The sequence below is a fragment of the Humulus lupulus genome, chromosome 4 (genome assembly GCF_963169125.1).
Source record: "Humulus lupulus chromosome 4, drHumLupu1.1, whole genome shotgun sequence".
Lineage (NCBI taxonomy): Eukaryota > Viridiplantae > Streptophyta > Magnoliopsida > Rosales > Cannabaceae > Humulus > Humulus lupulus.
In genome coordinates, this window is record NC_084796.1 from 175,938,515 (window position 1) to 175,953,238 (window position 14,724).

The 14,724-nt window shown below is 38.5% G+C and overlaps 1 protein-coding gene across 1 annotated transcript; it reads left to right on the plus strand.

Annotated features, from left to right (window-relative positions):
* Positions 1 to 11,816: 11,816 nt before the first annotated feature.
* Positions 11,817 to 13,166, plus strand: LOC133832697 (uncharacterized). The gene is made up of 4 exons (XM_062263007.1): positions 11,817 to 11,919; positions 12,076 to 12,289; positions 12,338 to 12,726; positions 12,820 to 13,166. Exons 1-4 carry the CDS (start codon positions 11,817 to 11,819, stop codon positions 13,164 to 13,166), a joined length of 1,053 nt encoding a protein of 350 aa, XP_062118991.1.
* Positions 13,167 to 14,724: the final 1,558 nt, after the last annotated feature.

Here is a 14,724-nt window from a genome sequence, read left to right on the forward strand (position 1 = left end):
ACGCATTACTATTATAATTTACATGATCATAGTAACAAATGGCTAAAATATGCAACTATTTGGTAAAACAGATACCCAAATAAACATTATTCCTTCCCCTTCTATTTATATGATACATGTTCCTTTTCATTTACATTCTTAATATCTATGTCATGCATGATTTAGTTATTTTTAGTTTATATCCATACAATAAATGGCATAATGAAAACTTATTTTTATTAAAAGACAATCAGCTTTGGGCACAAGAAATAAGAATGTTTGGATCATGCATAGTATGAGTAGAAAGAGACATCCAAAGTTCAACTTGGCTTGCAACAAGAGGAATAGATATAACATACTGTGTCCGACTCTAAGATGGGTCTCTCTGAAAATAGTGTTTATGAAAACATAGATGGGGATTCGAATCACGACAACAAACAACCAAATCGAATAGATTCGACAGAAGTTTCTTAAAAGGATAAGACACTAAGAAAAAGACAAGCTAAAGATAAATAAAGATAAAGCAGTGAAATATTTTAGCTTCAAAGTTACTGAAATCAATTTGATGATGATAAATTCATTCAATCAAATATGTAATGGCACATAACAATGAATCAAACACTAACAAGCTCGCGGGATGTGTGTTTTTCTAAGTTAATTGCTATACAGAATAAACCCTTTTATTTTCCAATATGGAACCTTTTTTTTGTTAAAGTCAAACCAAAATTTCTATGCATGTACATGATATACAACAAGATACCTCAAAGCTGCTTCCTCTGGATATGCTTGATCTCAAAAGATTTAGAGACTCGTCTTCTCCTCTGGATATACAACATGATTATTGTCTTGCAGCTGTTCATGAGGTTCCGAGGGTGAAAAAGATAAGATCTTCATCCTATAGACATAACAAGAACAAACAGGGCGATTATCAATACAAGAATCAATTTTTTTTCTTTAGAAAATTGATGAATTACGTTTTTCTGTGACCTAAACATACAGTTAATATCACAATTACATACAAATTTATAGCCTTTACGATATAACCAGACCAGACATGAAAACCCAGGTGAATGAAACCAACCCTCTTTTTTCATAAATTAGAATACATTACTAAATACAGTAAAATTCACATCAGCCAACAATCTGTATTATCAAATACAGCAGCCACAAGGAAGATAATGACATTCTACCAAAAGCAATGTCAAGTTAAGAAATTCAATCAATCTTTTATTCTCCTAAAAGAAATACCGTTGAAAAGGGACTGAGAGAGAGACCTAACAGAACCTTGAAAATGAATGCTTGGAATAGATATGGCTATAGTAATATCAGATATGCCTGAAGCAAATTCAGTCAAGAAAAGACAAAACTCCCACCATCAGAACTCGGGACCAAATTTTTTGAAATATAATCTTCTCAACTAAATCACAACCAAACTAACAATGAATGAAACACAGTTACCAATCCTAATAACCCAATACCCAACATCAAATTATGTAGTAAACACTCTGAAATAACTATCCGAGCAAACAGTTTCAAATTTTCAATCTCCCCCAAATATAAATAAAGTCCCAAAGCTTTCATTTTTAGCAATACAACAGAGCCAAATCCAGAAGAAACGAAAACCCAGCAAATCAAATGAAAGTACCTCATGGAAGTTGCAAATAGGAACTTTCTCAGTTGTTCTCTTGCCCGGAGAGCAATCAATATCAGCTGCAGTATTAATAATACATTACTAAAATATAGTAAAATATGATGAAGTAATGGCATCATACCTTAAAAAGACGTAAGCAGAGGAGAATACGAGTCGTGGTAAGTTGAAGAACTTTAGATAGTCGGCGTGATGTACAGCCTGCGATACAGCCATTGTGTGCTCCGGAAGCTCGTACCGACGTCGTGAGGTAGAGATAGATGAGACGAGATGAGAGTGAGAGAGGATAAGTGTGTGAGAGAGTGTGAATGGAGGAGAATATAGAGTGCAAGAAAGAGAGGCAGCAATGGAGGCTGAGAGAAATTGTTTGGGTATCTTAGGTTTAGGGATTAAATTATGGCTGAGAGAAATTAGACCCAATTTTTTCATTTGGCGCCTGGGTATATTTCATATGGCGCCAAAATATTTGTTCCGTGTTTTTTTTTAATCATCTATCAATAGCACTTTTGAATATATGTTATTTTTTAATGTAATATATACTAAAAATTGTTGTAGTGCAATCTTCGATGATTTCAACAAATACCTCCTAGAAAACAACCTCAATAAAAACAAGCTCTTGGAATCTCCAAGCACAATCATCACTAACTACAAGGTGCTAAATATCAATGAGGGGGATGTATACGAAGAAAAAAATGTATTAAAATCTACCATAAACTACTTATCTTTGTTCCACTCATTTCAGTTCAAGGTGAAAAGGTCATAACCAAGAGAATGTATGCTTATATGTGTAAACAAAAATCGTAACTGGTTTCTAAGAGCCTCCAAGTATAGAAACACAAACACATTTGTTGTGAGAAAGTTTGTAAGGAACCACACATGTCCTCTAGATATAATATTGGAAGATCACAGACAAGTGACAAGCAATTTCATTGGAGAAATGGTCAAAACAAAATACTTTTCCATAAAAAGAATCCACTCACAAAATTATATTATGAGGGACATGCTTGACAAATTTGGGATAACTATGGGATATGGAAAGGCTTGGAGAGCAAGAGAAAAAGCCCTAGAATTGGTAAGAGGCAACCTCGACGACTCATACCAGATTCTTCCCATTTACCTACACATGGTCAAGGTTGCAAACCCCATAACCATAACTCACTTGGAGACCGACCACAAGGATCACTTCAAGTACTTGTATGTGACGTTCTCAAATGCACTCAAAGGATAGGAACATTGTAGACCTGTTTTTGTTGTTGATGGAACAATTCTAACATCAGCTCATAGGGGTACAATGTTCACAACCTCTACAATGGACACAAACAACAATATATTCCCCCTGACACCGAGAATTATCAGTCATGGGAATGGTTCTTTGGAAGGTTGAGGGAAGCATTTGGATAGCGTGAAGGTACATTTACAAGATTAGTTACATCTATACATTAACAATAAATCACAAAGAAAAATAACTGCTGTAGAAGAAACTTGTTATAAGAAAATTATAAATTTCACTTGCACTAATAAATTGTAACCAGTTACAGTAAGAAAAAAATTAATCAGATACATCATTACTCACTTAACTTATCGCTGCAATTCTTTGTCTTGTGTTACCATGTTTAATAATAGTATTGGATAGGCACAAAAGTATTGTAAATGTAGTGCAAAGAGTCTACCCATATGTAATTCATGAAGCATGCATGCTCCACTTGTAAACAATCTAAGATCATGGTTTGGAGGCCACGGAGAAAAACTAAAAAAAAATGTATTCATAGCTGCAGCAAAAGCTTACACTGTACAAGAGTGTGAGTATTTTATGAAGCAATTGGACAAACTTGACATGAGAATAAGACCTCTTACTTGCAAACTATTGGGTATCCAATTTGGGCAAGATCATATGCACCCCAAAGAAGATATAGTATGATGACCTCAAACATTGCAGAGTCTGTAAACTTAGCAAACAAACCAGTAAGAGGAATTCCAATAACTACAATGGTAGAAGGGCCATGAAGCATGGTTCAAAAATTGATATGGAATAATCGAACGAAGCCCTCAGAACATTCACAAAAGTTTCAATAGAAGCTGAAACTGAAATGAGGAGCAATAGTATTGGATGCCTAAAATTCGAGATAATAATTGATCATATAATCTTAGTTTTTTTTTCATAAAATACTATTGAAACCAGTTACACAAAAAATTGAACAAAAATAACCTAAAGCGTACATATTTTTGTAACTGGTTATAACATATCATTAAAATAAAACAAAATAAACAGTACAATTAACCAAAACCAGCTCTTCTAACACTCAGTATTTTATGTAAAATCTCACATCAACTCTTTTGTTGCATATAACTGGTTACAAATGAGCCCTGCTAACAGTATCTTATACTCGGTTATTGAGAAAAGAGGAAACTTCGTAGTCAACATTCATGAAAGACACATGCAGCTGCAAGCGGTTCCAAGAAGATGCGATACCTGTTGCTATTAAATGATCAAATCAAAGGTGCGCAGCGGAATATATGGACTTATTTTAATAAATATTAATACCAGCTAGGATCATACACACATATAAATATTAAATCACATAAAAACAGATCAGGGATTACCTCTTGTAGCCTATCAAGTGTCCTTGAGTATTTTAGTATAAATCAACGATCTTCCTATCCAGTGTTCTGAGATCTCACACCCTGATCTTCTAGACCAATCCTCAACACACAGGGACGTGTGTGGGCACGTAGCATTCAAAAGGTTGATTTATGTGACTCCCTAGATGTACTCAACACATGAGATCTAGAAAATTTTGACAGAGAGAAGGTTTAGAATAGATTTCAGGTTTAGGGAAAACTATCGCTGTAGAGAGAGAGATAGTCTATATTTTCATTTCTCAAAAATAATAATGAAGTCTTCTTCTGAAATTCACTTACTATCAGACTTATAAAAATATTTAATCTAATTAAATAATCTTTATTTAATTAAAATACAATTTAAATTAAAACTGATTAGATATTTACATTTAATTATTTATTTAAATCATATTTTAAAAAAATTGAATAACTGATCAAACAAAATTATTTGAAATTCAAAATTCAAATCTCAGGGATTAAATCCCTGGTATAGGTGCCACACACTTTACAACAAAGTTTGTGTCGCCCAAGCCTATATCAGGGTTCCCTGATTTTCTCATTTGTTTGTTTAATTAATCTTTAAGACAATATATTTATCCCAACATAAATATGAGTTAATTCAAAATTAACTTGATCTTAAAATATCAATTTTAAATTAAATAAATAAATATCATATTATAAATAAGATATTTATTATTCTCTCTCTTTATATTAACACAAACAAGATTGATATTAATTTTAACATATAGTTTTTCAAAATAAAAACTATATAGTTAAATAACTAATTAATTTGCAATTAATCAATTACCCATAATTATCACATAATTATTTCCTTGCCCTGGAAAATTAATTTCTTTGCAATTTAGTCATTTCTCTTTACAAATCTTTCTTTTGACATCCTTACCCTTGACAGTGTAAGACAGTGGTGATCTGAGACCATGGACCTAAAATACGAAGCTCCAATAAACCAGATTATTAATTAAACTCTTTAATCTAATAATATTATTTATTAATTCCATGATTACTCCACTATAAATATGGAATTGCACTCTAAGTTAGTCCATTGATATAATCAATATATGTAGTTCTGTCCTTCATTATTGGTCCATTAATTAGAGCTGGTCAAAAAATTATCGGTTTACCCTTCTAATTACCTCTTGATCCTTAAGTACCATTAATTCACTAGCGAATAATTAATCTATAATGTAATTATAGATTTGAGCTCAATAAGTATTCAGTTCCAGAATTAACCCTTAAGGGAACCAATATTCAACCCATTAGGAAATCATGGATTCCATAATTGTAATTCATGTTCCCAGCCATCCATGATATTGAATCTCCAAAATAAAAGTCATTAGCCTCATTATTCTAAGAGACCTTAACGAGTGAATCAAAAGATCAAATAAACATAACTAGGAGTTCATGGATACTTAGGATTTAGACTGTTCTACAAATTATCATCTATTATGATAAGAATGAAATCTTTATGTCAAACGACAAGTTTATAAAGATAGTTAATTATCATTGGTCCTGTCATATATAATCTATATTATATACAACACCTTTACTAAGATGTCTATCCACATCAGTAATCTGAATCTAGATTACTTGCATCTCGTATGCTTAGTAAACCGTACTAGTAACCATTCATTAAAGATTCCTTACTTTAATATGTTAATGACTATTTTATTCATTATATATGATTTTAATTCTCTCGTACTAGTACAAGATCATATTCTCATGAATGAATAGGGAATTTTCTTGATATTATTATATAATTAATTCAAACAATAATTATAACATTCAAATATAATAAAATTGTACTTTTATTTAAAACCAATAAAATGTCATTACATTCTTTTAGGGCATTAATCCTAACAATCTCTCACTTTCCCTCAAAGCAAGTGAGGCATCTCCCTTAATCCCATATTGTGCATGTGACCCATGAACGACTTCGCAAGAATTGTCTTGGTAAACGGGTCAGCCAGGTTCTGTTCCGATGCTATCTTCATAACAGTCACATCACCTCGGTGTACAATCTCTCTTACCAGATTGTATTTCCTTTCTATATGCTTCCCTCTTTTATGGCTTCTCGGTTCTTTGGAATTAGCTACTGCTCCACTGTTGTCACAGTACAGGATCAGTGGCTTATCCATATTTGGAACAACTTCCAAATATGTGCAGAATTTCCTCAACAAAACTGCCTCCTTAGCAGATCACAAATCGTTATGTATTCGGCTTCCATGGTTGAATCAACTATGTTGGATTGTGTAATGCTTCTCCAGACAACAACTCCTCCACCAAGAGTGAACACTGACCCAGATGTCGATTTTCGACTGTCTTTGTCTGATTAGAAATTAGAATCAGTGTATCCAGTAGGGTTTAGATCACCCCCTCAATATACCAACATATAGTCTTTCGTTCTCCTAAGATACTTGAGAATGTGCTTTACTGCAATCCAGTGTTCCAAACCAGGATTTGATTGACAATGACTTACAATCCCAACTGCATAACATATGCCAGGCCTAGTACACAACATAGTATACATTAGACTCCCAACTGCTGAAGCATAGGGATACTTTCTCATATCCTCTTCCTTCGGAGGTGCCTTAAAACATTGTTCCTTGGAGAAAGAAATTCCATGTCTGGTTGGTAACTGACCTTTCTTGGAATTTTCCATAGAGAATCTTTCAAGCCCTTATCTATATAACTAGCCTGAGAAAGTTCCAAGATCTTGTTCTTCCTATCCCTTAGGATTTGGATTCCTATAACATAGCTCGCCTCATCCAAATCTTTCATTTGGAACTTTTCAGCTAACCACAGTGGATTCCTTCCCTATAAATACCTCGACAGTTTTATTTCAAACTTTACACATTCTACATATTCAGAGCAAAAAAAGAGAGCTTTTCATGTCCCAACTTGCCGACGAGCTTTTCTTGCGATTAGTCCATTTTTGTAGCTGTTTGTTTCCGACCAGGCCTCTTTCCGTTCAACCATCAGACGGTTTAGTCCTGGTTCAGCTAGCAGACGAGTTGTTGTATCATTTTCTCAGATTTAAGGCTGAGATTCTGCCAACTTTGTCGCATGAGATTTCACAAATTTCAAACCCAGCACCTCTCAGTAAGTTTTCTGGTCATTTTCCTTTCTCTGTTTATTTTTTTACTATAATGTTTTTCCTGAGACCATAAAACTGTTAGGGCCATGACCACCGCATAGGGTGGTCCTAGGTAGGATAGTGTAGGTCTGCATTGTAGATTTTCTAGGCGATAATTCCCGTGTAGTTGTCCCGGATCAATTCGGACGTCCCAAGGTTGACTTGGGAGGATTAGAGAAAACCTTCGAATTTTAGTTCCCGACCCAGGATCTTGGGACCTTCATTGATCCTGGATCCGAAGGGGACTTCTCCAAGCATTTTTTGGAGAACCCTCGTACCTAAACCAAATTTTTGGGTTTTGGTGCTAACTACTTGGCTTTTGTTTTCTTTGTTGCTTCCAAGTCCCTAATCATGAGTGGTGGTGTCACTCTTCATCCAGAGGACTTCGTCCAATCGGGCCCCATAGTCTTGGAAGGTCACAAACTTCCCACGGGCAATACATGGGAAATAGATGGGGAGAGGAACGAATTCTGGAACTATCAAATGTTGGACACTTTGGAGAAACATTTGGGAGTGGAGTCGACTCCACGACTCTTCTACAACCGACTGGCCCGGAAGGACGAGAAGGGCCATACCAACGTGGTCAAATTCGGGGCTTGGAGTATAGGCTACATCAGTGCGGGAGCTACTCTCCTACTCCATAATTACTTCGCATGATTCCTTAAGTTCGTGGGGATTGCGTTGTTCCTACTTTTTCCCCAAGCGTACAAGATGCTCGCAGGATGGTGCATCTTCTGTGTGTCAAAGGAGATCCCGATGCCTACCCCCGCAGAGGTGCTATATTTATACAAGTTGGAGCCGCAACTTAACTTTAAGGACAAGGCCCGAGAAATATTTTACAGATTAAAACCCCGTGGTAACTATCCGGCTCCATTCAGCACCTGGAAACACCCCCCAGATGTCAGACATTATTGGTTTATGACATCCGGGTTCCTCCTAGAGAAGAACCCCACATTGGTGCTGGACTTTCAGCGTGTGGGTAAGTCATTTTTCTTCTTTGTTTACTTAGATTTTTAGTTTTGTCTGCTCCCCACTCACGTTCCTAGAAAACAGGTTCGTACGCCCAGACTCTACTCACCAAGTCTGTCCTGGACCGCAAGAAGTACTACACCACCCTTAGCGCCAAGGAATTGGATGTAGGAGGCTTCGTAACCACGGACAACCTTCGGCTGGTCGGGATGCTTGCCGCCAACCAGTCAATTGATGCCCCTAGCTTCCAGGGGCTACAATGTGAGAGGGATCGCACCCTGAGGGAGAAGCTAGCCCTGGTTCACATCGAGGCTATGGAGGCCACGATCAAGGCGGACACAGAGAAGAAGAAGAAAGAGTAGGCCTGACAATCGGAGAGGGCCGTGTCCGAAGAGTTGGACGCCATTCTCGAGGGGAGGCAACCAAACATTGGAACTCCCAAAGCTATCATTTCAGGGCAAGGTAACTCGCCTTCGATTTTAACTTATGCTCCTCATTTTGAGGACTTAGTTAGGAATAGGCAACAGTACCGGGACTATCTTGTCAAGACCATCAATAAAGTGGGGCTTCCTTGCCCCATTGTCATAGATACACTGACCCTCATGTACTCGTCCTAGTTCTTACAATATGGTAAATTTTTGGACCTGGATGACATGGGGGACCGAATTCATTCTTTCGCCCTAGAGGAGTTGAGTTGTGCCCGTTCTTTAGATAAGGGTTCACCCCGGAGGACTTTAGACTAACCCTTGTTTTTTGACTTCTATCCCCATTCGTATATTCAGCTGATTAGTTTGTTTGTCTATTTTAGGTGATCTGGAGATGTCCAACCCCTTGGCCAAGATGAAGGAGATGATCGAGGTCAGGGCAGCAGCGACCAAGGCTTCAGCGAAGAGGGCCGCCAATGGCCCGTCTAAGAAAAAGGTGACAGAGCTGATATTCAGGGGATTCAAGACCATTCCCAGAAGTTTCTGAGAGGGCTCCAGCTATGAGTTCCCCCCTGGTAGAGCCTGCCGAAATGATCCCGCCCCAAGCTGCTCCTCTCCAGGTTATTAACTTGGAACATGAGCCATCTGAAGGTGGAAGGGCAGAGAAGAAGGCAGCGGACTCGGCCATCGTAGAGTCCCCGAAGCGGACCAAGAGGGCCAGTACCAAGGATCTTGCCTTGGCCGAGGAGCATTCTTTAGGGGAGAGCCTGATCGTCATGCAACAGCTCCTAGATGCGCCCAAGATCCCTTTCAAACCAGCCCTTCTTGAGGAAGGGGATCTGGTCCTCCAAGAGGAGAGGATGAAAATGGTGTTCTGGGCTTGGGACGATGGTCGGGACAAACGGGATGAGGTGTACCGGGCCTTGACCATCTAGTGGAAGGTGGAGTTTGCCAATCATCTGGAGGCTTTCAATGCTCCCCAACCCATCATGGACCGATTGGTAGCCGAGACCGGGTTTCGGCCTAAGCTGGGTAAAGACACGGCTCCGTTGGCTGCGGATTTGCTGGCCCAGGTGGGAACTACCATGTCCACCCTCCAGCTGAAGTGGTACGCTACCTTGTCCAGCCAGGATGCCCTGTTCGTCTCCAAGCCATTCATCACCAGGCCATTCGTCACCAGGCCACTGCAGTAAGTCACATGCATGTATAAACTTTTATTTTACCATACTTATTGCTTTTATATTTTCTAACTTTTGTTTGTTCCAGGATGCCCTGTTGGCCCATAGGAACGTGGATCTAGTGGTCGAAATGGCGATGAAGCTAGAGATGGCTCAGATGGAGCTGGAGGGGGCCGTTAACTTGCGGAAAGCTGCTAAGGAGGCCCTGGCCAAGGAAGCTGTCCAGATTAAGGCTGACCGCGAGGAGGCTGCTTGGGTTCAAGCCCAGCATGAGGAGGCTTTGTCCAGGAAGGATGTCGACCATAAGAAGTTGGTGGACAACTTGGAGGGAGAGTTGCATCGTGTTCGTGGCTCCAAGGCATCGATCAAGGCCCTTCTAGAGGAAGCTGAGGCCCAACTTTGCCAAGAGCAGGAGAAGGTGGCAAACCTTGAGTCCCGAAACCAAGCCTTGTATGGCATGGTTCAACTAGAGATGAAGCGGAGCGAGGAGGCTTGTCAAGCAAAGGAGTAGGCTGATTCATTGCTGGAGGCCACCTTTGATGAGTCCATTTACATGGTCTAGCTCTAGGATAAAGACGCGAACCTTTGCGTCCATCCAGATTCGGCTGCAAAAAGGGCTGAATTTAAGGCCAAGGAGAAAGCTGATGCAAAGCTTCTGGCTGGGGAAGAACAAGATGAGAATACTCCGGGTGTCCCAGATCAGCGTGAAGCCTAGGCTTGGGCCTTTGAATTTTAATTAGGGCTTCCTTCATGCCTTTTTATGTAATTGTACTAATTTTATGGAAGCGGATGCGTCCCAGACAATTTTCATCATTTGTATTGTTATATATTGATTTTATTTTCCGGACAATGATTTCCCTTTTATATTCATCTGTTTTTGCTCGAAATTCACTAAGTGTTTTATCACTCTGCATGAATCTGGGTCGAATGTTGGGTCATTGTTCCAATGGCCAGGACCACTAGGGAAATGTTTTAGAAGGTATTTAGCCTATCTTGAGACCCATGTTCGGGTCTTGACGGCCTGGACTGTTTTGGACTTATCAATATAACTTAACTGATTCACCTCGACTCTATAGTTCAGGCTCCAACGACCTAGACCGTTAGAGATTTTTTTTAGATATGAATTAATTAGTTAACTCGTTCTAAACCTAATGTTCAGTTTCCAATGGCCTGGACCGTTAAGGAGTTAATAACTATCGTCTGATTTATTTGTCTTGACTCAGATGTTTAGGTTCCAACGGTCTGAACCATCAGAGATTAGTTGATTAGCTTATTTCGAACCTAAGTTTTAGGTTCCAATGGCCTGGCCCATTTATAAGACTAATTTTAAACAAATTAAATCTAAAATTCATGTTCCAATAATTCTGGGCCATTATAAGGGAAACATGAATAGGGATTTGGTTATTTGAGACCACGTTAGGTCAACCAATTTTTAGGAGTTGTATTTTGAACCCCCAGACGGGTTAGGACCGTGTACGTCCGGGCCAGGACTGGGCTTTGAGCCTTGCGTCCTATTGGGTTTTGAACCCTTCGGACCATGTATGTACGGGTTAGGACTGGGCTTTGAGCCTTGTGTCCAATTGGGTTTTGAATCCCTCAGACCATGTATGCCCAGATTAGGACTGTGCACGTTTGGGTTAGGACTGGGCTTTGAGCAATGACAGATACAAGGGGGGGTCGGAGGTGGCCATGCCCCCCCCCCCCCCCCCAAACTTTTTCTTAATTTTTTTACCAAGTTATATTAATTAATAACTTAGTTATTATTTAATAAAAAATAATAAATTGGAGACTCAAAATTTTGCATCATAGTAGATGAAGCACGTGATGTGTCCAAAAGAGAGCAAATGGATCTTGTTTTGAGATTTGTAGATAAAGAAGGGTTCATTCGTGAACGATTTTTTGGTGTTGTCCATGTACGTGACACTACGACGTTAGCTTTGAAAGAAGGTATATATATTTTTTTTCTTTCTCAACATAATTTAGCTATTTCTAACATACGCAGGCAAGGGTACGATGGAGCTAGTAACATGAGAGGAGAGTGGAATGGCTTGCAGGCTTTAATTTGTAATGAATGTCCATATGCATATTACATCCATTGTTTAGCCCATCGCCTCCAACTTGCTTTAGTTGCAGCTTCTCGAGAAGTAAGTCAAGTTCATCAATTTTTCTCTACCTTGGTTTTCATTGTCAATATTGTTACCGCATCTTGCAAGTGTATTGATGAATTAAACGAGGCTCAATCTGTTGAACTTGCTACTAAGATTGCAAATGATGAAATCAAATCAGGGACGAGGCTAAATCAAATTGGCACCTTAAAGTGAGCTGGAGATACTTGTTGGGGTTCTCATTTGGATTCTATTTCTAGCTTGCTCAAAATGTTTAATGCAACTTGTGTGGTTTTGAGTAAAATTGCAAAAGAAAAAGTTTCATATTCTCAACGTGGAGATGCAGATTTTGCTTGCAATCAATTATTATCTTTTGAGTTTGTTTTCATATTACATCATATGAAAGAGATTTTGAAAATTACTCATATTCTTTGTGTAGCCTTACAACGACAATCACAAGATATTTTGAATGCAATGCATATTGTTGCAAGTACAAAAATGATACTTAAGAGCTTTCGAGATTCAGGATGGGATTCTTTCCTCATGAAGGTTGCATCATTTTGTGAGCAACATCAAATTGATATCCCAGATTTGGATGCTCAATATGTTGCAAGGGGTGGAAGATCTCGAAATCAACAAGATAAGATTAGTGTTATGCATTATTATCGAGTTGATATATTTATTACTACACTTGACTATCAGTTGCAAGAATTAAACTCTAGATTCAATTAACATTCAGTAGAGTTGCTTGTTCTTAGCACTGCTTTTGATCCTAGAGATGGATTTAAATTGTTCAAGATTGATGATATTTGTAAACTTGCAGAGAAGTTCTATCCTGATGATTTCTCAGAGCAAGAAGTAGTACGCCTAAGAATTGAACTTCAACATTTTGTGCTTGACATTCCAAATAATCTTGAATTACATTTATCTTGTATTCATGAATTGTGTCAAGGCTTGGTAAAAATAAGGAAAGCAATTATGTATCCTCTTATTGACAGATTACTTAGGCTTGTTCTTACTCTTCCTATATCAACAACAACTACAGAACAAGCATTTTCTATCATGAAAATTATCAAGACAAAGCTCTAAAACAAGATGGAAGATAGTTTTTTTTGAATGATTGCTTAATTGTTTGTATTGAGAAAGAAATTGCTACAAAATTTAGTACTGAATCCATTATAGATGAGTTTGCGTCTATAAAGAATCGTCGAGCACAACTTATAAAAATAAAAATTGATGTTTTGAATTATTATTGTCACTCTTTCTATTGAGATACTTGTTATTTGAAAGACTATAACTTGTTTTTAAAGGTTATATACATAGTATATTTGGATCTTTATGATGAGTTATTATAAATTATAGTTGTATAAAAATATGAATTATTTTGTATGATATTTATTATACAATAACAAAATTGGCCCCCCTTGTCTATAAATCATGGCTTCGTCACTAGCTTTGAGCCTTACATCCTATTGGGTTTTGAACCCTCTGGACCATGAATGTCCGGGTTAGGACTGTGTACATCTGGGTTTGGACTGGGCTTTGAGCCTTGGGTCCTATTGGGTTTTAAACCCTCCAGACCATGTATGTCTAGGATAAGACTGGGCTTTGAGCCTTGTGTCCTATTGGGTTTTGAACCCCCAAGACCATGTATGTCCGGGTTAGGACCGTGTACGTCCGGGTTAGGACTGGGCTTTGATCCTTGCGTCCTATTGGGTTTTGTACCCTCCGGACCATGTATGTCCGGGTTAGGACTGGGCTTTGAGCCTTGTGTCCTATTGGGTTTTGAACCCCCCGGACCATGTACGTCCGGGTTAGGACTGGGCTTTTAGCCTTTCCTCCTATTTTATTGGGAGTTGGGTTTTGCACTCCCAGTCTATACTAGTCCGGATAAGGACTTAGCTCTGAGCTTTGCATCCTATTTTGTCTTTATTCCGGGACTTACTTGTATAGATGGTCATACCCCCCAAGTGATCGAAGAGCGTAGTCTTCGGTCACTTGTTTGTGTAAAAAATTGAGACGGGTGTGAACTTTTTCTTTCCTTACAACATTTCTTTATGATGTTTTGTATATACTATTTTTATTATATAAGAAATCGCCCTGGGGCGTACATTATTAAAAGGAAGAAAAATTAGGAAGGAAAAACAATAGAATCAGATCCTCCCGACTACTGATAGTACTGGTGGAGGTGTTCTGCATTCCAAGCCCTTGGGACCTCCATTCCGTCTAGTCGCCTTAAGTGATACGTTCCTAGACATACTTCATTTTGGATTTCATAGGGTCCTTCCCAGTTTGGTCCTAGAAACCCCACTCCTGGATCTTGGGTTGCAGGGAAGACTCTTCTAAGGACTAGATCGCCGGTTTCAAATTTCTGGCTCTTAACTTTAGAGTTAAAGTGCCTGGCGATCATTCCCTAGTACAGCTTTAGCTGCACCTGCGATTCTTCCTAGATCTCTTCAATGAGATCTAAGGATTCTTGGAGTAAGATGTGGTTCTGGGCGGGATCACATGTGTCCCTTCTGTGATAAGGGACCGTCATTTCTACTGGTATGACCCCTTCACATCCATACACCATTGAATAGGGAGTATGTCCGGTTGATGTTCTTTCTGTGGTCTGGTATGCCCATAGGATACAGGACAGTTCTTT